Below are 26,436 nucleotides of genomic sequence, written 5' to 3'. Positions count from 1 at the left end.
ATTAAAAGATAAACACTATACACTATAACAGTGACATCTACAGCCCCTCACCCCTTAACACTGACACCGTCCCTTAAAATTGGACCTCCACAGCAGCCCACCCTCTTAACTTTGACCTTTACAGCAGCCTTCCCTTTTAACAGTGACTTTCACAGCACACCACCCCCTTAACAGTGACCTTTACTGGATCGGGGGCGTGTCCTTTAGAACAGATCAGTCTAACACAGCAGCACTGTGCTGTCTGAGTGTGAGCTGTGTCACCTTCCCTCCCACCCCTGCAGCTGACAGAAGTTGATTTTTACCTTCATTTTTCCAATCCTCGTCGGCTCAGGAGTGGGAGGGGCGTGACCTAACCAGATAAGGGGCGTGGCTTATCAGGGCCTGGGGGCGGGGTTTTAAGTCTTTTGAGGGTGGACACATTGTGTGAGGGTGTGTGTCTGCAAGAGTGACGTCCCTCTGGGCACCTTACTGGCTCATGTGCATACCAAATAAACTGGATTGTCAGAGGATAAAAACATCTATTGCTGGAACAAAGACACATCTGGAAATAAGGTACTAAGTGCTATTAGGCCATGGCTTTACTGCAATAGCAATTATCCTGGTGACAGATTTCCTTAAGGCCCCTTTCACATGGGCGAGTTTTCCGCGCGGGTGCAATGAGTGAGGTGAACGCATTGCACCCGCACTGAATCTGGACCCATTCATTTCTATGGGGCTGTGCACATGAACGGTGATTTTCACGTATCACTTGTGCATTGTGTGAAAATCGCTGCATGCTCTATATTGTGCGTTATTCACGCAACGCAGGCCCCATAGAAGTGAAAGGGGCTGCTTAAAAATCGCAAGCAAGTGTGGATGCGGTGCGATTTTCACGCATGGTTGCTAGGGTGAAAGTCTATTCACTGTATTATGCATCTTTAATACAGAATGCTTAGTAGAAGATCAATTGACGGTTTAAAAAAAAAAAAAAAAAAAAAAAGAAAAATGTAACTCACCTCCTCCAATTGATCGCGTAGCTGCCAGTCTCCTGTTCTTTCTTCAGGACCTGTCAAAGGACCTCTGGTGACATCACTGTGCTCATCACATGGTACATCACATGATCTATCACCATGGTGATGGGCCATGTGATGAGCTCAGTGACGTCACCACAGGTCCTTTGACAGGTCCTGAAGAAAGAACAGGAGACCGGCAGCTACGCAATCAATTGGAGGAGGTGAGTTTTTTGGGTTTTTTTTAACCCTCAATTGACCTTCTACTAAGCATTCTGTATTAAAGAATGCTATTATTTTCCCTTATAACCATGTTATAAAGGGAAAATAATAAAGTTTAGAGAATACTGAACCCAAACCCGAACTTCTGTGAAGAAGTTCGGGTCTGGGTACCAAACATGCCGATTTGTCTCACGCGCATGCAAAACACATTAAAACGCTTTGCACTCGTGGGGAAAAATCGCACATGTTCCCGCAACTCACCCGCATCTTTTCCCACAACACCCGTGCGAACCCAGCCTAAAGCTCTCCTACAGCAGTGAAGAAAAATGGCTGGGTTGTTATGGAAACCTGGAGGAAAATTGTATGTGGAGGCTGTAGGACCTGAGAGCTTCTATTGTCCGATAAGGGTCATGTGACCAAGCTTCTATTGGCTAATGCATTTTTTGTGAATCTCTAAGGAACGGTACGTCCTAGAGAGCGGAGACCTGGTCTAAAACCTTCCCGGACACCTGATGTACCAGTGTGCCAAATTTCGCGATTGTAAATGCGACGGTGCAGATTCCTTTAGCGGACATACACACACAGCTTTATATAATAGATAGAGATAGATCTATAGATATCTATTTCCAAAGGTGCACTTTGAAATATAGTAAATAGTGTATTCCAATTGTACTATTCACACACGTGACCCATAAGGTTTAGTGGGGGAAGGGAGTTACATTCATATTTCAGCTTCACGGCTCAGTACAGGGTCAGGCTAATCTGGCTTATGACAGTGTGCAAAGGAGTGAGCAATGCCATGAAACGGACCATAAATTAAGACGTAAAGACAAAGACATTATCCTGGTAATTGACTAGAGGTGTGCATTAAGGGGTTAATATAGGACTATGCAGGGCCGGCATAATGATCTTAGCTTTCCAGAGTAGTTACATTATGGTGAATAGGAATGAATATAGAAAGCAAATGGAAAAACAAACCTCCACTGGCATATTCCATTACAAGGTATAATGTCTTCTCTGTTTCTATAACTTCAAATAATTTTACTGAAACAAAAGCAAAAGAAGAAAAGGGTTAACGCTGGGAGAGCTTCCTTTTGAACAAAAGGGAATTCACACATTCCCAAATTAATCTAGGGAATTCCTATGCAAAACGGAACTTGTCAGGCATGTTATATCTAAAACCTCAGAGTAGTACAGAAAACCGGATATGCTAAATTCTAGCACCTTCCATTACGGCGTGCAGGTGATCGCAATCCATTGTTTTACCATTCAGCAACTGACTAAATGTTGCTGGATAGTTGCTCCATAGTTCCAATGAAAATCACTTCTTAATCATTGCCCACAAGGTGATTTGTAAAAACCATTTGTTAAAATAAAACCACAAAAATGCTCATTGTAAAGACATATTCAGATTAAAGAACATCTGTCAGCAGATTTGTACCTATAACTGTCTGGCCTGTTACATGTGCACTTGGCAGCTGAAGGCATCCGTGTTGGTGCCATGTTCATATGTGCCCGCATTGCTGAGAAACATTATGTTTTATTGTATGCAAGTGTCTTAGGAGCAACAGGGGCGTTACCATTACACCTAGAGGATCTGCTCTCTCTGAAACTACCACACCCTTTGCACTTTTGACAGGGCCAGGTGTGATGACATTTTCAGAGGATGCAGCAGCCTGCATTGCTCCAAGAGGCTTATTTGCATATATTATCTGCGGGCAGATATGAACATGGCACCAACACAGATGTCTTCAGCTGCCAAGCGCACATGTAACAGGTCAGCCAGTGTCATAGGTACAGATCTGCTGACAGATGCCCTTTAAGCAATTACTATTGATATAGTACTACAATAGCTCACATTTTACTGCGTTACTTACCTATGTTAGGGTGGTTCAGGACCTTCATTATTCGCACTTCTCTGAAGAGCTGTTAGAAAAGAAGATGGAGCAGCTAAGCACAAGAACACTGGGCACAGCACTATTTGGCTTTTCTCTCTATTCATATAGGCACTTGTTTTATAAGCTTGTATAAAATGGTACGGTCACTGATGGACGTCATTACGTAGGGTACCTGCACACAGGTGAGAGTTTCAAAAAGGAATTTCCATATGGATTTTGTGCTGATTCCTCTGCATTTTGGCACCAAAAACCGCATGCGTTACTTCCAGCTTTTGGAGCACATTTGCTGCAGATCCCACCCTTTGCATGGCAGGTCAGTTTCCAAATGGAAAGAAAAAGCAAAATGTATATGAGATTTGTCTAATCCCATTCACTTTGCTAGTACTGTATTAATGCTGCGTTTTTTTGCTGCATGAAAAGCCGCACATAATCCACAATGTGTGCAGGTACGCCGAAATTCCGCTACAACCCGCAGTGTGAACGGCCCCTAAGGGTGCTAGTACATGTTGCAGTAGAGCTGTAATCCTGTGCTGCTTCTGGACTTGTCAAAACACTTTGGCATTCTCAGTAAACCCCTTCACAAAGCACAGGGCTACCCTGGCTGGGCCGCAATGTGGCTAGCACCCATTTCAAAAAGAAGGTAAATGGGTGCCTGGTGTTGCATACAAGTGTTGGTCACACTATTTCTGTGATCTGCATTCACACCAGAATTGTATATGGACTGGAAGGTCACATAAAAGGGTTATTTCTGAAAGGTACAAAAGCACAGCTGACTCCTCTTTAAACATGCATACTTGGATTAGCTGAGCATGCATGTGATTGTACAGCTGTTCTGAAACTACAACTTCCAGCATGCACTGATTGCCTGTATAGCTTGAAGTGGTTATCCAACCCCTATAATGACCCAGCCCTCCCAATGCCCGGGCCCCTCATATAGATTATACTTAACCCGATGCAGTGGCGGCCGTGCAGGGATCAGGAGCGACGTGGGTGCTGGGTAATTATAATCTATATGAGGGCCCCGGGAATTGGGGGAGGGGGTCATTATTGGGGGTGGATAACCCCTTTAACAACAGCTGGACATTCACAAGTTGTCAGGGAAATATAGTCCACAGAAGCTGTGTAGACTTTATCTTATTGGATTCTGACAGCAAACGTCGAGACGAAGGGGGAATGATAATGATGTGGATTTCCGCCATGGATTTCATTTTTTGCAATGCATCTTACATGCAGAAACAAATCGGCATGTAACGTGGGGATTATGCTGCAAATTCAGCGATTTCCAGTGTGTGGCTGCACCACAGATGACCTGTCCGGGCCCTAACTGAACATCTAACATCAGTACACCCTCTTCACAAGACATCAGTTACGATGACAGGAGTGTTTTACCTGTCCAGACACAACATTGTGTAAAATCTGCACAGTGCAGAAATCACTACTTTGGAAACAAATATTTTCCCTCTAATTTCCCATTCAACCAAATTACATGCAAATAAAACAAACCGCATGCAAGAATGGACGCACCCCAAAAGGCAAAGATCAAGAACTATTTCCTTTCGCTTCTATCTAAAATGGGAAGGCAGTGAATACCCTCTAATGCTGGAGTGGGCCTGCCATGTATACACTGCCAAGTGCGGATGGGGAATTTGATGTGTAAAAGTACCACCATCATGAGGCAGGGGCGCTGCGTATGCATCTAGGTGAGGCAGGTGATTGGAGCGCCAATAGTTGGTGGGATGGGGCTTGGGGGTAGTGCTGTACTTAGTATCAAGCAGAGAAAGGACATTTGCGAGGCACATTGCGACGACAGCTCTGCGAGAACCCTCCTGGCAATTGAAAGCTAGTTCTCCCCTTACAGCGCTCGATCTAAATGTCACTTTCAGCTGGACACGTGGTACAGTATAAGGCCTCATTCACACAACAGTACTTTTTGTCTGTGTCCAATCTACATTTTGTTTGCAGACCCATTACATTGCTATGAAGCAACAAAAAAGGCGGACAGCACACGGATGTCCCAGTATAAACAAATCTTGGTTTCAGACACATCTGTACATATTAAGGAAAATATTGGAAAAAATATTACTACAAAAAAGGTGTTTCTATTGGACCAGAATATTAGTCTGACATAAGGAGGCTCAAAAACCATGTCGGATACCGGTCTGACTGGGGTGATCAAAGCAATGCAAATACAGCCCATGTTCCCCTACACACCTGCGCTTTCCCTTTCCGCTATTGAGATCAGATAGGATCTCAATACTGGAGAAAAAAACGCTTTGGACAAAACGTAACTGAAAAGAACGCTCCAAAATGCATTCCGTTCCGTTTGGTTGGGTCCACATACCGGAGAGAAAACTAAGCTGTGGTTTTCTTTCCGTCATGGGATGCGGAGCAAAACGCATCTGACATGACCCACAATGCAAGTCTATGGGGACAGATCCCACTGACTTTCAATGGAGTTCATGACTGATCCGTCTTGGCTATGTTAAAGATAATACAACCAGATCCGTTCATAACGGATGCAGATGGTTGTATCATCAGTAACGGAAGCGTTTTTGCTGGTTCCCACTGTGAAAGTAGTCTAAGTATTAATTGTTTATTCTTCCCTAGTAAAAGGGGGTTTTGATAATTATTCTATAGGATTTTGATAGTGATGGCCTAACTCAGGATAGGTCATCAATATCAGATCGTCGAGGGTCCGACATCCGGCACCCCCAGCAATCAGCTGTATGAAGAGATTGCACCACCCCGTGAGCTATTAGGCCTCTTCCTAGGCTAGTGACATCACGTGGCCTAGGCGCAGCTCAGTCCCATTCAAGTGAATAGGTAATACAAGCAGGCCGGCCGCGATGTATCAGCAGGAAGGGTGGAGGGGCTGGGGGCCGGCAACTGATAATGGAATGGCAGCGGGGCCCGGTGCAGTCACTGTATTCTATGACACTGGGCCCCGCTCACTGTAGTATTCTTATCTAACGTGTAGGCATGGGCGCTTTGTTAAACTATAGCAATTCTTTGCAGCAGTACAGAAATCCACTGTAGTACTCACTTGAAATTTCTGTAGCAGGCAGGCCGGGCGGCAGCGTAACGTCACTAACTACGTCACACGCCTGCTCCTCCCACTTTATTAATGAAGCAGGCGCGTGACGTAGTGAGTGATGTTACGCTGCCGCCCGGCCTGCCTGCTATGGGAATTACTACAGTAGATTTCTCTACTGCTGCAATGAATTGCTATAGTTTAACAAAGCGCCCATGCCTACACGTTAGATATGAATACTACAGTGAGTGGGGCCCGATGTCATAGAATATAGTTACTGCACCGGGCCCCGCTGCCATTCCAATATCAGTTGCCGGACCCCAGCCCCTGTATTGGGGATCATTCACTATTTACACAAAGGACACTTATGTTATAAGATGCTATATATGTGTCATCCACAGATTTCCCCCCCATAACAGTGCCATCCACAGATGCCCCCATAACAGTGAGTCATCCACAGATCCCCCCATAACAGTGCGTCATTCACAGATCCCCTCCATAACAGTGCGTCATCCACAGATCCCCTCCATAACCTTGCCATCCACAGATCCCCCATAATAGTGTCTTCCACAGACCACCACTAGTTCAAAACCCACCAAAAGCACACCTTTTGGTTCAAAATATATTTTTTTCTCATTTTCCACCTCAAAAACCTAGGTGCGTCTTATAGGGTGAAAAATACGGTGTTCCAGAATGTCAACACCTTAACACTTTTCTACAGAAGTAAATACAAGGAAATTTTTAACATACATTTGCATCAGAGGAGACCAAAGGAAAAAAGCAAACATACATAGTCATACGCTAATTGTTTTCTTATGAATCAATCTTTTTTTAGCCTGTTCACACTGCCCAGACACCATCATGATTTGTTTGTCACTGATCTTATGCCGTGTAAAAAAACATTTTTTGCCAATACAATCTGTAAATGTCACTGGAAGAAGTACTGCTGCTTAAAGGCATTATCTTTAATTTATCTTATGCATATGGGATTTCTCATGTAGATAAAGGTAATACAGGGCACTTACTAATGTATTGTTATTGTCCATATTGCCTCCTTTGTTGGCTTGATTCATTTTTCAATAAAATTATAACCACCCTGCAATCCAGTAGCGGTAGTCATACTTAACCCCTGGATACAAGCACTGCGTAATGTGATGGAAAAATGAATCGAGCCAGCAAAGGAGGCAATATGGACAATCACAATACATTAGTGAATGGCTTGTATTACCTTTCTCTACATGATAAATGCCATTTGCTGAAGTGAAACAACCCCTTTAAGGTGGCCATTCACATTAGGCAGAAGTTGGTCAACAGTGGAATAGCAGCTAACCAAAAACAAAGTGAACAATAGTTCCTCTGACACGGCTATACGCTTATTGTATACATCCTTATTGGCCGTTACAGTTGTTTAATTTGCCCACACGTGTTCAATGAAACTGGCGATGGATGAAAGATCTTTCTGGGAACTTTCTTTCAAAGAAAGCTTTCATACAACTATGGAAAGAAAATATTGAACACGGCCAACTTCTTTTCAGACGTTAAGGTCATTGGTCCTCTACAATGAGCCTTGGTTGTGAATTTGCAACCAACTAACATTCATTCTGGTTGAAATAGTCCATTTTGATCAACTTTAAAGCAATGTGTATGGTCACCTTTACAGCAAAGACAGGACAACAATGCTCCTCCCCAGACTGAATCTTCTCCTTGCCAGCGGCAAGGGTTGTCCAGATAGAATACCACCTCACCGAAACCCCTTACCTTTTGCAAACTAGAAGAATTTAGTTGTGTTTTGTCTATAATTTTTACAGCAACCTAAAAACAAAATACAAAAAATGTTACACCATTTATACACCAATAAGACTTCTATGTTTATACATAAAAGGTAATAAATACAGGTTATTAGCGCTGTCAGCATTTAGTGATTGCGCAACATAATCACGTAAGTGCAATGTCCATGACCTCGGGCTCTGCATGCTCCCCTGTGAAAGCGAAGGCGACTTATTTGGATCTGCTTATGAACATAGCCCAAGACCATGAATGACGAGGTTACAAAATTAAAATCAGGTGACTACTGAAAATTGTATTGTTTACATGTGGTATGACATTTGCAGCATGATTTGGGGGACATCAGAGCAAATCCTACAGGAAACCAAGATAGTTCAAGACTATGAAAAAAAATAAAAGCTTACAAGGAGTATTCCAGTTATAACAAGCTATAACCATCAGACTGGTGGGGGTACTACCGATGGGACCCCCACCGATCATGAGAACAGGGTGCTGCCCTGAAATAAACAGCGCTGCTGCACTATTCATTTCAATGGAAGCGCTGGAGATAGCCGATTGCTTCCGGACACTGGCTCCCAACTCCTTAGTTATCCAGCCTCCGCTGCTCCACTCAGGTCCCTTTTGGTTTAACACTGTTGCAGCCAATCGATGGCCGAAGTGGTGACCTGCTCCCCTTAAAGTCATGTCTAATGACCACTTGAAATGAATTGCACAACCCCTTTAAAAAGGACCAGTAAAATTCTTCCCACTCTGTTGCTGGGGTCATAACAGTTTTATTTTTTCTTCAATTGAGGCCGAGTTTATATGAGCGTTCAGCCTTTCCTTTCTCCTGCTCCGTTATAGGAGCAGGAGAACAGAAAGGACGTATTCGACACATAACTGAGCCAAACGGAGCCTATGGAAGATTTTTGAAGCAGAGACAAAAATCTGTCCTTTCCGTTCCCCTGCTCCTATAACGGAGTAGGAGAATGGAAAGACTAAACGCCCATCTGAACTCCGCTTTACCCTACATGCACACGAATGTTTGCGTTTTGCGGTCTGCAAAACTGATGACATCCGTATGGCATCCTTTTTTTGGGGGGGGGGGGGGGGGGATGCATTGTAACAATGCCTATCGTTGTCTGCAAAACAGACAAGAATAGGACATATTCTATTTTTTTGCGGGGCCAAGTAACGGAGCAACGGATGCAGACAGCACACGGAGTGCTGTCCGCCTCTTTTGCGGCCCCATTGAAGTGAATGGGTCCGCACCTCAGCCCCAAAAAATGCAGTTTAGATGCAGAACCAAACCACATTTGTGTGCATGTAGCCTTATTTGTAGGAACCATTTTAGGGCATAGTGTATTACATCATTATTTTATTTTTAGGGGAAAGATAAAAAAAAAAATAAAAAAAAATTGCAATATTAACGTTATCATTTTTTGGGATTAATTTTTATGTCGTTCACTGTGTGGTATAAATAACAAGATACCTTTAATCTTTGGGTCAGTATGATTATGATGTTGCTTAATTGATATATACACTCACCTAAAGAATTATTAGAAACACCATACTAATACGGTGTTGGACCCCCTTTTGCCTTCAGAACTGCCTTAATTCTACGTGGCATTGATTCAACAAGGTGCTGATAGCATTCTTTAGAAATGTTGGCCCATATTGATAGGATAGCATCTTGCAGTTGATGGAGATTTGAGGGATGCACATCCAGGGCACGAAGCTCCCGTTCCACCACATCCCAAAGATGCTCTATTGGGTTGAGATCTGGTGACTGTGGGGGCCATTTTAGTACAGTGAACTCATTGTCATGTTCAAGAAACCAATTTGAAATGATTCGAGCTTTGTGACATGGTGCATTATCCTGTTGGAAGTAGCCATCAGAGGATGGATACATGTTCTCATTCTGTTTACGCCAAATTCGGACTCTACCATTTGAATGTCTCAACAGAAATCGAGACTCATCAGACCAGGCAACATTTTTCCAGTCTTCAACAGTCCAATTTTGGTGAGCTTGTGCAAATTGTAGCCTCTTTTTCCTATTTGTAGTGGAGATGAGTGGTACCCGGTGGGGTCTTCAGCTGTTGTAGCCCATCCGCCTCAAGGTTGTGCGTGTTGTGGCTTCACAAATGCTTTGCTGCATACCTCGGTTGTAACGAGTGGTTATTTCAGTCAACGTTGCTCTATCAGCTTGAATCAGTCGGCCCATTCTCCTCTGACCTCTAGCATCCACAAGGCATTTTTGCCCACAGGACTGCCGCATACTGGATGTTTTTCCCTTTTCACACCATTCTTTGTAAACCCTTGAAATGGTTGTGCGTGAAAATCCCAGTAACTGAGCAGATTGTGAAATACTCAGACCAGCCCGTCTGGCACCAACAACCATGCCACGCTGAAAATGGCTTAAATCACCTTTCTTTCCCAGTCTGACATTCAGTTTGGGGTTCAGGAGATTGTCTTGACCAGGACCACCCCCCTAAATGCATTGAAGCAACTGCCATGTGATTGGTTGACTAGATAATTGCATTAATGAGAAATAGAACAGGTGTTCCTAATAATTCTTTAGGTGAGTGTATATTTTTTCTCTTCTCCCTGCAGCCTGTCAGCGACCCCAGTGCCCCATCTTTCCTTCTCCAGGCTGGCTGAGATCACAGCCAGCTAAAGGGGGAGTGCTGCTTTAACTCTTCAAATCTCAGGTTTGGTAACAACTAGAGATATGGAACTGGTCTTATTTGAAAGTCTAGGTTTTAAAACCAGATCAGAATAGCAGCATAATGTCCTCTACATCAGGAGATATAGCAGTTAGAAATCGTGTCGGGAATGAAAGCAGCCGAAATCTGCAAACTTTCAGCTGCTATCACTACTGACCGTTTTATAACAGCCAGAGGTGATAATCACATTCTGGTCTTGTTTAAAGGGTTTCTGTCACCTGAAAAATGGGTATTAAGCTGGCTGACATTATCGATATGCTAATGTCAGCTGAACATAACTATATTAGTGCCATCTCACTGCCTGAAGCCTTTATTGAGGAAAACAAACTTTTATAATAAGGCTCCGTTTGCCCACCTCTTTTCACGCACTTCGTCTCTTGATTGACAGGGCCAGGGCAGCGCTGCTCTCCTCCGGCCAGTCATGTCTACTAAGAAAATCTCGCACCTGTGCCATCTTGTTCAGTATTCGGCGCAGTGAGGAAAGGACTCTCAGCGGGGGCTGGCTTCCTCACTGCTCCTGCACTGAATATGTCACAGTGAGGAAGATTGCTGCCGGAGAACGTCCTTCCCTCACTGCGCCGAATACTGAACGGGACGGCGCAGGCGCAAGATTTTCTTAGTAGACACAGCCATCTGGAGGAAAGCAGCGCTGCCCTGGCCCTGTCAATCAAGAGAAGAAGGACGTGAAAAGTGGTGAGCAAACTGAGCCTCTAGGAGCAGGTGCAACGCCTGCTCCTAGAGGCTAATAAGCCTATCATAAAAGTTTGTTTTTCTCAATAACGGCGACAGGCAGGGAGATGGCACTAATATAGTTATGTTCAGCTGACATCAGCACATCGCTAATGTCAGCCATCTTAATACCCATTTTTCAGGTGACAGAAACCCTTTAAAGGCTACTCTGTTAGCTTTCAAACAACACCAGTCTCATATCTTTAGCTGTTACCAATCCTGAGACACGAAGGGTCAAAACAGAGCTCCCCCTGCTGCTGAACTGTCAGTGCCTTTTCTGAAAGCAGTGGGGGGGATGTGTACTAGGATAGTGCACAAATATGATACATCTATTGAGGTCATGTATTTGCGCCAAGAGGTATCATTTGTGCACTATCCTAGTACACATCCCCCCACTGCATTCTACATCACTCCTCTGGAGGACCGGCAACTCCATTTACGACGACAGAGATACCGGCAGCACTGACCCTTTTAGCCCTCACGAGTGTTGTACCTGCGTAAGCAGAACATCAAAAGGTGAGCATAACGACTGACACGTTTTATTCATAAACATCATTTTATCTACATACTACCCTATAAGCGACTTTCCCCTTAGTGCCCCATTTTCTGAAAGCAGAGTAGATAAATAAAATTGCAGGTGGATGTCAAAAACGTCATCCAAACCAAGAGAAAAAAATAAATAAGCGGAATCCATACGGGACCCAAGGTGCAGATTTTAAATTTGCAGCATGACAATCTATGCTGTGGACTTACACCATGGATGTCACTCTTTGCAATGCATAGGGCAAAAATAGCTGCAATCTGTGAAAACTATCCCTAGGCTTAATTAAAACCCCATTCAGTGTGGTTTATAAAAAAAAAAAAAAAAAAAAAAAAAACATGCATCTGAATGGCAACAAAGCTGCATTTATCGAATAGACTGCTAGAAAAAAATATATATAATACAGTACTGTGCAAAGAATTTAGGCAGGTGTGGAAAAACAGCAAAAATAAAAAGTAAATTTATTTTTATCCCTTAAAATGCGAAGAGAATGAACAGAATAGAAATCGTAATCAAATCAATATTTGGTGTGACCACACTTTGCCTTCAAAACAGCATCAATTCTTCTAGGTACACTTGTACAAAGTCAGGGGTTTTGAAGGATTATAGTCAGGTTTAGGATTAACAAAAACAGCTTAAAACTGGGTGAGGAACAGCCAAACTCTGACACAAAGGTGAGGTTGTTGAAATCAGTTTGATATCACAGGTCATACTCCATGGCAAGACTAAGCAGAACAACAAGACACAAGATGTTTATACGCATCAGGCCTAGTTCACACAAACGTATGGCTTTTATAGTTTTTTGCAGTCCGTTTTACACTGATCCGTTATTCAGTTTTTGAGTTCCATTGTGTTTCCGTTTAGTTTTTCTGTATAGCATATACAGTATACAGTAATTACATAGAAAATATTAGGCTGGGCATAACATTTTCAATAGATGGTTCCGCAAAAACGGAATGGATACGGAAGACATACGGATGCATTTCCGTATGTGTTCTGTTTTTTTTTGCGGACCCATTGACTTGAATGGAGCCACGGAACGTGATTTGTGGGCAATAATAGGACATGTTCTATCTTTCAACGGAACGGAAAAACGGAAATACGGAAACGGAATGCTTACAGAACACACTCCGTTTTTAATGCGGAACCATTGAAATGAATGGTACCGTATACGGAACACAAAAAACGGCCTGTATACTCGCAAAAAAAACGATCGTGTGAACTAGGCCTCAGGAAGGTCTCTCCTAGACAAAGATTTCAAAGCAGACTGGGTTTCCAAGATGTGTGGTTCAAGCTCTTTTAAAGAACCACAAAGAAATGGGCAACACGGAGGACCGTAGATGCAGTGCTCGGCCAAGGAAACCTAATGCAGCAGATGAAAGATGGAAAATGTCAGCTCAGAAATGGCAGATACGAGTGGGACCCAGGTGCATCCATATACTGTTCAGAAAAGTCTGGCCAGAAGTGGTCTTCATGGAAGAATTGTGGTCATAAAGCCACACATGCAATGTGTAAACAAGGCCAAGGGACTCAACTATGCATGAAAATATAGGAACTGAGGTCTAGAAAAATGGCAGCAGGTGCTCTTAGGGTACTTTCACACTTGAGTTAAGCTTTTCCGGTATTGAATTCCGTTCTAGGGGCTCTATACCGGAAAAAAATGATCAGATTTATCCTAATGCATTCTGAATGGAGAGCAATCCATTCAGTATGCATCAGGATGTCTTCAGTTCAGTCACTGTACGGTTTTTGGACGGAGAAAATACAGCAGCATGCTGCAGTATTTTCTCTCGGCAAAGGTCCGGAACACTTGCAGGATCCGGCATTATTTTCCAGTGAAATGCATTAACGCACGGTGTCCTGGCAGCAGCCTCATTATGGGGAATCGTGCATGTGCCAGCTTTCTGCACAGAGAAATTCCCCTGGATGAGGCTACTGCCAGGACACAGTGTGTGCCCAGACGTGCTTAACATTGGCGCATACGCGAGATTACGGTGCACTGCGAAAAAAAAAAAAGCTGAGGAGAGGAGTGAATAATTAACAGCGGGGCGGCGCTGGCCTCCAAGATAAGCGGCGCGGCTGGGCTCCAACGGCCAGAGGGACAGCCCCTTGGGTACCTTATGAAGGTAATTAGCATATAAATAAAAGCGATTTTTATCAAAAATGAAAGGACAGGTGGGGTTAAAACTAGTATATTTTTATTTAGAGAAGGGAGACTGATATGATGATATGAACAGCTCTGTATCGAAAATCTGGCTGACAGAACCTCTTTAAGAACCATAATCAATGTAAAGAAAAATAAGAGTCCTGGGAGTGACTATATATCACCCACAAAGCCCTGATCTTATCATCATCAAGTCTGTCTGGGATTACACAAAGAAACAGAAGGATTTGGGCAACCCTACATCCACAGAACAATCTTTGTGCCAAGTTCCTTCAAAAACTGAGTACAAGTGTAGCTGGTAGAACTGATGGTGGCAGAAGATTTGATTTATGCCCAATTCACATGTCGGTGTTTCGGTCAGTAATTTCCATCAGTCATTGTGAGCCAAAACCTGGTGTGGCTCTAAACACAGGTGCAGATTATACTTATGTCTTAGGTCCGTGGAGGCTCTAATCACTGACCAAAACACTGACGTGTGAAAGAGGCTTTAGATTTCTATATGGTTTATTCACTTTGCATTTTGTTAATTGATAAAAATAAACTATTAACAGTTCTACTTTTGATAGCATTCTTACTTTCAGCATTTTTCCTTTCACACCTGCCTAAAACTGCAAATTCTTTGTATACAGTTGTATTGAAAAAGGTTTTCCTGAACTACACTATTGATGGGACCCGCACCTATAGAGAACAGAACTCCGCAAGGTGGTGGCTGGAGAACTCCGGTCCGGCCACCACCAAGCCGGCTCTCCATAGAAGTGAATGGGAGCGTACCGCACATGCGCGGCCCCCGCTCCCATTCATTTCTATGAGGCTGACGGAAATAGCCAAGCCAGTGATTGACTATTTTCACCGGCCCCATAGAAAATGAATGGAGGGCGGCTGCGCATGTGCAATGTGCCCTCCTTCACTTGTGGGGCTCCGTTCTCGATATAAGTGCAGGTCCCAGCGGTGGGACCTGCACCTATAAGACAATGGGGGCATATCCTAGCGATATGCCCCCATTGTCCATGATGAGACAACCCCTTTAAGTCTTACCTCTTTTCCAGTTAAAACATGTCGAGCTAGCTTGACCTTCGCAAAATTGCCCTTGCCAATGGTTTTGAGAAGACGGTAGTTTCCAATATGTGGCTGCTCATCTGCAGAGGTTGGAATGGAGGTGCGACATCTCAGCATATTGGGTTTGCTATTGCCGCCCCCACTACTCGTCTTTGAGTCAGCGTGACCCAATGTAGGCTGCAAATAAAAGGGAAAAAAAATATGAAAAAATTTAGTCAATTGGCAGGCAAAATATGAAATCCTAAAACCAGTGCTTTAGGACAAACATACTTTTCTTAAGGTACATAATGAAATGAAACTGAAGTGAAATACTGGAATGTCTCAGACCATATTAACCAAGTAGCAGCAATATCCAGACTCAGGAGTTTAATGGAGAAAAAAAATAATAAACAAAATCCCAATTTAAAAAGAATGCGATGTGTGATGTAAAACATAGTATACTAATTGTACAACAACCCATTTAAGGCAAAGGCTAGACAGACTTCCTCTAGTGCTCGAAGATTGATTTTAACTATTAAATGATAGCTGCGTGCAACTTAAAGGGGTTGTCCAGTTTTGGGAAATTCTTTTCAACAGACCCCTGGCACCATGTTGCACCTGTTAAAAAAAAAAAACACATCCTCCTCTGGTTACACTGCTCCGTTTCAGCTCCCTTCAGCTGTCTTCCGTTCCTCGTATTGTAAAGTTCCAGATGGGCAGGGTCACGTGCGACTCTGCAGGCAATGACTGGCCTCAGTGGCTAGGTTTCCTCAAGCACGTCACTCCTGCGTCAATGGCTGCAGAGGTGCCCATGGCCCCATCTGTCAAGGAAGTTTACAGGAGTGAAACTAAGAGGCAGGGATCAGGCAAGTGAGTTTTTGAAGAAGTACAACGTGGTGCAGGGGTCAGTTAAAAAAAAAAACTGTAGCTCGATATTTAAAATTGGACAAATCCCACTACAAGAATTCTCAGTGCAGCCTCAGTCTAAGGAGCCAACACGAGCGTTTTTTTGCGTTCCGTATACGGAACCATTCATTTCAATGTTTCAGCAAAAAAAAAAAAAAAAAAGCAATGTACTTCGTATGCATTCCTTTTCAGTATTTCCGTTCAAAGATAGAACATGTCCTATTATTGCCCGCAAATCACGTTCCGTGACTCCATTCAAGTCAATGGGTCCACCAAAAAAAATGAACACATACTGAATGTACTCGGTATGTCTTCCGTATCCCTTCCGTTTTTGCGGAACCATCTATTGAAAATGTTATGCCCAGCCCAAATTTTTCTATGTAATTACTGTATAAGCCATACAGAAAACGGAATGGAAAAAAGGGAATGGAACCGGAAACACTACCGAAACAAAAAACGGAAAAAAACTGATCAGTTAAAAATGGCCTGCAAAACACTGAAAAAGCCATACGGTCGTGTGAACAAGACCTAAGGCCTCTTGCACACAAACGTATTTTCATTTCGTGTCCGTTCCGTTTTTTTGCAGACAGTATTCATTTCAATGGGTCCTCAAAGAAACAAAAAACAGAAAGCACTCAGTGTGCATTCTGTTTCCGTATTTCCGTTCCGCCAAAAAATAGAACATGTCCTATGTATTTTTTGCAGATCTGCTTTTTGCGGAACGCAAAATACATATGGTCGTGTGCAAGAGGCCTAAGGGTACATTCACATGACCGTATGTGTTTTGCGGTCTGCAAATTGCGGATCAAAAAAAAAAAAAAAACACAGATTATGTCCGTATAGCATCTGCTTTTTTTGAGGATCCATTGTAACAATGCCTATCGTTGTCTGCAAAACGGACAAGAATAGGACATGTTCTATTTATTTTGCGGGACTACAGAACGGACATATGGATAGCATCCTATCCGCAAAAAAAAAAAAGTAACGGACACGGAAACAAAATACATTTGTGTGAATGTAGCCTAATAGATATAAAACAATCATTGCGGTATTCTGAAACACAGAAAAACAAAACGGATCAGACTTGCTGATGAGTCTACTGGGGATGGCCAGGGGCCAAGAGCCTGTCATCAGATGGAAGTGCAATCTAATTGTTCCAGCTGAGCACAAAGGTTTATCCATAAGGCCTTTCACACCTCAGTGAATCACGGAGGTGTTCTGTCCGTGGTCTCCATGGACAGCACACATACCCATTAGGGGTCATTTACAAAACATCTTACACCTTTTTTTTTTGCATAAAAGAAAGTCGCAAGACCCCTTTTGCGACTTTTTAAACACCCGTGACAATATTTGGTCACATGCACATTTTTCCGCCATCCGTACCACTTGGGAATGGAGTAATTTTTTTGAATTTCAGGTGAACTTTGGAAAATGAAAGTTGGAATGTGATTGGTTTCTGTGGGCAACTAAGGGTACTTTCACACTTGCGTTAGAGGATTCAACTGCCGGAACTGCCTGCCGGATCCAGAAATCCATGTTTCCGGATCCGGATGACAAATGCATTGAAATACCGGATCCGTCTCCCCGGTGTCATCCAGAAAAACGAATCCGGTATTTATTTGTTTCACATTTTTTAAGTTCTGCGCATGCGCAGGCCAGGAAACCGGATACGGAACACTTGGTACCGGATCCGGCATTCCGGCAAGTGTTCCGGAATTTTGCGGTATTTACTATTTTCTCTGGCCAAATACCGTAAGAGGGACTGAACTGAAGACATCCTGATGCATACTGAACAGAATGCTCTCCATTCAGAATGCATTAGGATAAAACTGAAGCGTTTTTTTTCAGTATTGAGCCCCTAGGACGGAACTCAATACCGGAAAAGAATAACGCTAGTGTGAAAGTACCCTAAGCCAGTTTTCCTTCTTATCAGTTTTGATAGATGGACAGAGGCGGTAGCAGTAAGCGCCATCCATCGTGTACTGGTCATGCCGACATACTGCTGCTCCGCTGCAATTCACCCCACCGTTCAGATATTGATGACCTATCCTGAAGATAAGCCATCAGTATCTACAGAGTGGAAACCCCCTTTACAAGTGTCAAAGGATGTTTAATATTCCCAAAGCTTACATTTACATGTAGAACAGCTTGTGATTTAGTATCAAAAAGAAAAGGCCTAAAATAGACCTTGTATAAAATTTTGTAGAAAAACAAAAATGGAATTTTTGTGTCTCAGACTAGATTTCTCATCAGGCGGTCATAAGCACAATTATCCATGGGTGAGCGGTGACTCAGGTAAAGCTGGATGAGAGACAAGTCTGAGCAAGATAAGTCTTGGCTAGGGGCTGGGCATGTGTGTCCACAGCTCTTCTAACCTGACAGAGGCAGCTAATTGCAGGGAATGAAGCAGCAGGGATGGGTAGGAGGGTGGAGAGCAGAAGAGTTATTCAAGGTTCATCTCAATGCAGTCACTCCACAGTAGAGTGGTGCGTGGGCAGAGTATACAGAGGAGGAACCGGGAAGGGGGAGGGGAGATTTTAGAAGAAATTAGAAGATGAACAGAGGAAATGGAGCCAGCTGATGACCTGTCTGACTCAGTACATTCTGGGGATATGATTACATCTAGCCTGCCTATTCACCAAGCCCTCGTCTTTAACCGGATCACATTATTCCAGATCACCTTTTTTCATGAACATAGAGGATTAACTTTAGAATGATTTCAAGCTTTAACATTTTGCACATTAGTTACACATTACTATGTGTTTTTCTCCCATGCAATGATTAAAGGGGTTCTCTAATTTTAAAATGAATTTTATTTATTTTTTTATCATCGACATCTACCCAAACACTGTATATTTCATGTCGGCACTTTCTTTCCCCTGTTCTCAGCATCACTACATCCTGGCAGGATGTTTACAAGCAGAACTTCCTGTTTTCCTCAAACTCTGGCTAGGCTGCCTAATAAAGCCCAGCATGATTTACTCTATAATGTTTCACAGGGCATTCTCCACGTAGATAATATGGAGAGTCGAGGTGTAGGGGCATGACTACAGAGAGATCAGTGTGGCAGGCAGAGTAAGCTCTATGAAACATTACAGAGCAAAGCAGGCTGGGATTGATTAGCAAACCTAGCAGGAAACAGATGAAAACAGGAAGTTCTGCATGTAAACATCCTGCCCAACAAAATGATGCAGAAAACATTGAAAATAAAGTAATGGCATGAAAAACAGGTATATAGGGCAAGAACATGCAGTATTTGAGGTATATAGGGCAGATTAAAAATAAATAAAAAAAACTTCCATCATAAAACTGGAGAACCAAGATGTACAATCCATGAATAAATTATTTTATAACTTTTACTTCTTATTTCCTTATGTATTTTTACATCAACATAAGAGGGAGAAGGGAGATCAACAGGTGATGACAACTGTGTGTTTCGAGTTAGGGGGGAGGGGGTTTCCTTAAATAGCCAAACATTGTGCAATCAGTATTGACAAGGAGAATGGTAACCTAGTTGTCAATTTACTCACATTTCTAGGAGTAATAATAGAGGAATAGAACAAAGTTCTAAGAAAGAGTGATACAGCATTATAATAGAGGGAATACAAGCATTTACTAAAACAGATATGCAAAACACTTGTTCACCATTGGTGTGGACACCTGAATCATCATTTGCTGGCAAACAATGATTCTGTATCGGGACGAACGATGGCATTAGGGATCACTGCTCCCTATACAGTGGAGGAGATCGCTGAATGTAAATGGAGAGGTCTCTTTCACTGACAAGCAGGCGATCGTTGGGAAGGAACGCGTCCTTCCTAACAATCGTCTGCTCAATTGAGCAGTGTAAAGGGGCTTTTACACAGTCTGAGATCCAGCCATCAGTAGCATGGACATATGAAATATGTCCTTGCCTACTTAACTGCCATGCATCCTTGGCAGGGAAAGGGTTAAAAGAGCCTTTGCACTTTGGTAACTGCATGCCTCAAGAGAACCTGTCAGCATTCCTGACATGTATTTTAGTCAGTACTTTTATTCTCCATTAAAAAAAAGTTGGTCTGTAGTCTACGTTGTGTCTTTCCTCTGTTATTCCTCCTAGAAATTTCTGAATAAAATGACAACTGGACGTTACCAGGTGGGGGCTCACATTTCCAACTGGTGTCAGACAGTGTAGGCACACACCCCTTTCACAAAAGGAACAGTAACACCCAGTTGTCAACTTAGGCCGGGTTCACATCACTGTTTATTTTTTCCAATCTTCTGATCGGTCAGATGTACCAAAAAATAAAGCAAAGAAAAACAGATTGTGTTTTAAGCATCCATTACGCTCAGTTATTAACATTTTGCAACCGTTTTAGCTATTTCTAAAATCTGATTTTAGATGGAAAAAATAACGGATCTCAGAAGGAAATGGCTAAAACGTATACAAAATGTGCAAAACGGAGCATAACAAATACTTAAAATACAGAATCTGTGATATATAATAAAAATTGAAAAAATAAACGGTGATGTGAACCCGGCTTTACTCGGTTTTAAGGGGAAATAACAGAAAAATAGCATAACACAAAATGCTCCAGAATTGTTATTTTAAGGCAACAGAGAAACAAACAGATCCTGAGGGGGGAGTGACACCAAGAAAACATGATGTCCAATATATGGGCAGCATAATCCATATTTAGTTATGTGGAAAAACATTATATGTAACTTGTAATTAAGGCTACTTTCACACTGGCGTTTTAAATTCCGTTTGTGAGATCCGTTTCAGGGATCTCACAAACGGATCAGTTCAGCCCTAATGCATTCTGAATGGATAAGGATCAGTTCAGAATGAATCAGTTTGGCTCCGTTCCGTCTCCATTCCGCTCTGGATGTGGACACCAAAACGCTGCGGAGCCAAACGGATCCGTCCTGACTTACAATGTAAGTCAATGGGGACAGATCCGTTTTCACTGACACAATATGGTGCAATTGAAAACGGATCCGTCCTCCATTGACTTTCAATGTAAGTCTGGACAGATACGTTTTTGACTTAAGACTTTTTAAAAAAAAGAATAATGCAAACTGATCCATTCTGAACGGATACAAGCTTTTGCATTATAGGTGCAGATCCGTCTGTGCAGATACCAGACGGATCCGCACCTACCGCAGGTGTGAAAGTAGCCTTACTGATGCAAGTCCGCAGTGAAGAGGTATCGGCTGGGTCGTGTCAAAGATTCAATAACTTTTTCCATACAAGCGTGCCTTCACGAACCCTGTCAATTCTAGAGGAAGTCCATCATTTTAACTTACAGATCCAAATCACTAGAACTTAAAGGGGTTATCCCATGACTAATGTATAAAATGAAAATATAGTACATGACAATGTCTTTCTAACAAACCTAGAACCAGCCCTGCACCTCACATAGATCCAGAGATATTACCAGTCATTGCTCTGCTAGATTTATATCAAGCTGTAAACTCAAGGGAGCAGGTCACAGAAATAAGAAAAAATAAACAGCAGGTGGCGCTATACAGATACATTTTATTGAATAACTCAGTGGCTATGGTAAATTTTTAATTCATGCGATTACAGATCCAGGTGCTGGTTTGAAAATTGTAGAATATTTTTCGTGGGACAACCCCTTTAATAAATTATAGTTATGCAAAATCTTTCCCACTAAACTACATATCATGTCTATTCAGCTCCTTCTATGCTTTAGCATGTTATCTACTTATATGGCAGTAAGTTCCTTGCTAAAGACTTTTGTTTCAATCATGTTTTTAAGTTAAACCACATTTTCACATTGGCCACTAAGCCTCACAAGCCAGATAAATGTCTGTTCTGTAGAGACCATTAATCAACAGTCATTTCATTATCAATGATGTCAGGACTTCAATGAAAGGAAACACCTCCATTATAAAGCTGAAGGTAGATAGCACAGTTGTAGGCCAACAAATGTAAGCCGTACATTCCCTTCAGAGGGGTTGCCCAAAAAATAAATAAATAAATATCTCTCGTGACCCTTTCAAATGTCTGTTGTGCATTTTCATGAGTGTACAGTATTATCTAATGATATTATAGCCAAAATGAATGCTCATTGCCTTTAAGAATGAAATCAGCTTGAACCAAAGTTCTGTTATGTGACAAAGAGACCAAAAGAAAAACTCACAAAGGAAATGGACCACAAGAAAGATGTACCAAAAGAAACTTGGATTATATTGTGACTACTAGGAAGGTTCCTGAGAACTGGTCCCATCTGAAACTCTGTCTATCTTTGACCGGGTAACGCATACTGTGCTTATTGCTCGTGATTATGAAGATATTTCTCTCGGAATATAGCCAAAAGTCCCCATACTGTGGGAATATATAGTGTTAGGCGCCTCCATAATGCTGATTATTCTCTTAGCAAAGATGCATATTGCTAATGGGAGATCTGACATTTAAAAAGAGGACTAAACCCTTGGGAAGTTATTTTCCGTAGCCTGATGGCCGAGCTGGACATTTTATCATATTAATATCATATATTTTTGATTGGTCATAGGGAAACAGAGTCCAGGGATAACATTTATTCCTACTGTATAATCTGTGTTTTGTTATAGCCTGTTTCTCCTGGTATATAAATCATTGGTCTGTTTGTTAAAAGTATAAGGGTACTTTCACACTTGCGGCAGAGAGAACCGGCAAGCAGTTCCGTCACCGGAACTGCCTGCCGGATCAGGCAAAACGTATGCCAACTGATGGCATTTGTAAGACTGATCAGGATCCTGATCAGTCTTAAAAATGCCTGATCAGTCGAAAAAATGCATTGAAATTGTTTTTTTTTTTTTTCAGTCTGCGCATGCGCAGACCGGAAGGACGGATCCGGCACTAATACATTCCTATGGGAAAAAATGCCGGGCAAGTCTTCAGTTTTTTTCACCGGAGATAAAACCGTAGCATGCTGCGGTTTTCTCTTTTGCCTGATCAGTCAAAACGACTCAACTGAAGACATCCTGATGCAAACTGAACGGATTACTCTCAATTCAGAATACATGAGGATATGCCTGATCAGTTCTTTTCCGGTATAGAGCCCCTGTGACGGAACTCTATGCCGGAAAAGAAAAACGCAAGTGTGAAAGTACCCTTACATTGGCGTTTTGTCATAAGTAACTTTAAGTTGTACTGTGCTGGTGAGATAGTGGTGTGTTAGCACCACCGTGTGGCATATTTTGGGTGTTATTTTACAGCTTCATTGTTTGTCTTTGCAATTGTATTGATTTTATATTCTTGGTTTGTATTTTGTATAATAAATTACATATATATTTTTGCATAGACAATAGTCCCTTTGTTTCACTGCTTGCACAAATCAAATTAAGATACTCGATAAAAGAACTTAAAGGCGATTATGTCTGCCTGAAAGATCTTTTTTATAATTTTTTTTTTTTGATCCTCTCTTTTTATATGAAGATTCTTTTTATATAGAAGATATTCGACATGTCTTAAAATAAAATCTGATACACTCACCGTTTCTCCAGCCCTGCTATCTGTAGCACTGGTCTGACACTCACCGCTATTTGTTTACAGCAGCAGCTATGACGCACTCGCATTGCATGCAAAACACTGTCTTCAACTGTAGACCACTGAGGACACCGATTGGCAGCAGTGGTCACATGCCGTATCCAGAAACATCACCGTTGACATTTGTAAACAAACAGCAGTGGGCGTAACAGACCAGCACTATGGGGAACGTCACTGGAGAAACGGGTGAGTATATCATTTTTTTTTTTATTTTTTAACACCCAGGATGAGAATGCTCGTCCTAAAAGGCTGGTACTTTGCGCCACAGGACAAGCATTCTCATCCTGCAGTCCTTTCTCCCTCCTCCCCACCCCCCCTTGTGCGGTGCAGCTATCTGCAGTAACAGCCGGATCCCTGCTGCATCCACCAGCCTTGGCGATAACACCAATGCCGGTGGATTAACTCCTCATATGCTGCAGTCAGCGCTGTGGTGGCGGGGACACGAGGTTTGCCATGGCAGCCCCTAGCCAGTCCAAGGAATGGGGCCTGGTATGTACAGAGGCCTATGAGGCCCAGCCCCCAGAGTGGGTCTCATAGGCAAACTATCATACCTATCAAACAGTCATCTCATCCCGCAAAAAATTAGACCCTAACCAAGACAATTGCCCAAAAAATAAAAAAGATATGGCTTTCAGAAAATAAGGACACCAAAACATAATTTTTTTGTTTGAAAAATGCTTTGTTAAAATCCAAAATATATATTTTTTAAAAACAGACATATTAGGTATCGCCACATCCGTAACAAACTGCTGTATAAAAATATCACATGAACTAACCCCTCAGGTGAACACCGCAAAAAATAAAAAATTTAAGTGTCAAAAAATGCAATTTTTGCTACCTTCCATCACAAAAAGTCTAACAGCAAGCGATCAAAAAGTCATATGCACCCTAAAATAGTACCAAACAGTCATCTCATAGCAAAAAACGGAGCCCCTACATAAGATAGTCGCCCAAAAAATAAATAAAAATATGGCTTTCCGAAGACACAAAAAAAAATCTTTTTTTTTCAAATATGCTTTATAATGTAAAACTGAAAAACAAAAAAAGTAGTAATATTTGGTATTGTCGCATCCGTAACAACCTGCTCTATAAAAATACCACATGATGTAACCTGTCAGATGAACATTGTAAATAACAAAAAAATAAAAAAAGTGGGTTTTGGAAATGTTCAGAAAAATGTCAAGATTTGCTTCTAAACTTCTAAGCCTTCTAACGTCCCCAAAAAATAAAATGGCATTTACAAAATGATCCAAACATGAAGTAGACATATGGGGAATGTAAAGTAATAAGTATTTTTGAAGTTATTACTATTTATTATAAAAGTAATTTATAATATTAAATACATTTATATATATTAATAAAGTATTTTTTTTTATAAATAAATACATTTTTTTACTCAATTTTACCACTGTCATGAAGTACAATATGTGACGAGAAAACAATCTCAGAATGATGGCCTGGATAAATAAAAGTGTTTCAAAGTTATCATCACATAAATTGACATGTCAGATTTGCAAAAAAAATGTCCTGGTCCTTAAGGGGTTAAGACATTGTAGGGTTGTCTGAGATTGTTAATTATCTTGGACAAGCCCTAAGAGTGGGGTGCACGTGATGTGGATTACACACGGTTTTTCTGGGAAGATTTTGTGCAAAAAAAAAACAATATATATATATATATATATATATACATATATACATACATATATACATACACATATATACATACATATACATACGGTATATATATATAAAAATAAATCGCCGCCTAAGTACTCATGCCCACGAACATAAGGGCTCCATGCCCATGCTGTGGACCGCAAATTGCGGTCCGCAATGCATGGGCACCAAACGCAGGGCAGCCGCAGGCGGATCGTGGACATTCACTTGAATAGGGTCCGCAATCTGCATCCATCGGTCCGCACCGCATGCGCTACTTTTTTGCAGTGCGGAGGCACAGCCAGAAACACTACGGAGTGCTTCCGTGGGGTTCCGATCCGTGCTTCCGCACCGCATCTCTGGATTTGTGGACCCATTCAAGTGAATGGGTCCGCATCCGTCATGTGGAATGGACACAGCTAGTGACCAGTGTATTGTGGAACTGCCATATGCGGTCCGCAGCACAGGCACGGAGCCCTTACGTTCGTGGGCATGAGCCCTAATACAGTACCAGTAAAGTCAATGAGATTTGACAAATCTCATGTACAGTTTGCTTTTTTTCCTTCTTCGGTGCGGAAATTGACTTGTTGTGCGGATTGTAAAATCTGTGGCATGTCAACTGTTGGGGTGATTCGGCACCTTCTGTACAGTGGTTTTCCTCAAAGACTTCAAAGGGGTTGTTTATATAAACAGAAAAACTGCACACAAAAAAAGTACCAAAAGTGAAATAAATAGTACGGATTTATGTGCGTTTTTGGTGTGGTTTAGGTGCAGATTTTTTGCATAATTTCTGCAAACATCTGCACCGCGTGCACGCACCCAGAGTATGTTCACATGGATTTAGAAAACGCACAGATTTTCGGAGCCGTTTTGGTGTTTTTTCAGTTTCATTTCAATTCAGAATCAGTGCAGATTCTGCACCAAGATAGAACACGTTTCTTCTGTTTCCATACAGTTTTTTTCAGCATGGAAAGAAGAAAAGCAAGTTCTGCCTCCCACTGAAACAAATAGGAGGCTTTTTTTGGGAAAATAATGGTGCAGATTTTCTTACAAGAATCTTTGCATTTAATTCCATGGGAAATTGATTATATAGTGGAAAAACCTGCTACCAAAAAAAAAAAAAGTGCAGATTTCTTTGTGGGTTTTTCTGGGTGGATTTTTCCATACTGTTTTTCACTGCATAATCAATTTCCCATACAGGTACACAACATAATATAAATTCTGCCGTAGAACACGAC

General features: G+C 41.9%; 1 protein-coding gene across 7 annotated transcripts in view; it reads right to left on the bottom strand.

The window, feature by feature from the left end:
* The window catches only part of MARK2 (microtubule affinity regulating kinase 2), a 160,419-nt gene that overhangs the window by 54,130 nt on the left and 79,853 nt on the right, over nucleotides 1-26,436 (bottom strand). For all 7 annotated transcript variants that reach the window (XM_040409014.1, XM_040409012.1, XM_040409018.1 and 4 more), the window contains exons 2-5: nucleotides 15,100-15,297; nucleotides 7,899-7,952; nucleotides 3,089-3,137; nucleotides 2,190-2,255 (exon numbers count right to left, since the gene is read on the bottom strand). In XM_040409014.1, the coding sequence (XP_040264948.1) occupies nucleotides 2,190-2,255; nucleotides 3,089-3,137; nucleotides 7,899-7,952; nucleotides 15,100-15,297 (367 nt within the window). The remainder of the gene's footprint in view (nucleotides 1-2,189; nucleotides 2,256-3,088; nucleotides 3,138-7,898; nucleotides 7,953-15,099; nucleotides 15,298-26,436) is intronic.

The sequence above is a fragment of the Bufo bufo genome, chromosome 10 (genome assembly GCF_905171765.1).
Source record: "Bufo bufo chromosome 10, aBufBuf1.1, whole genome shotgun sequence".
Classification (NCBI taxonomy): Eukaryota; Metazoa; Chordata; class Amphibia; order Anura; family Bufonidae; genus Bufo; species Bufo bufo.
The sequence above is the reverse complement of the archived record's forward strand: the minus strand, read 5'-3'. Positions and strand labels throughout refer to the sequence as shown.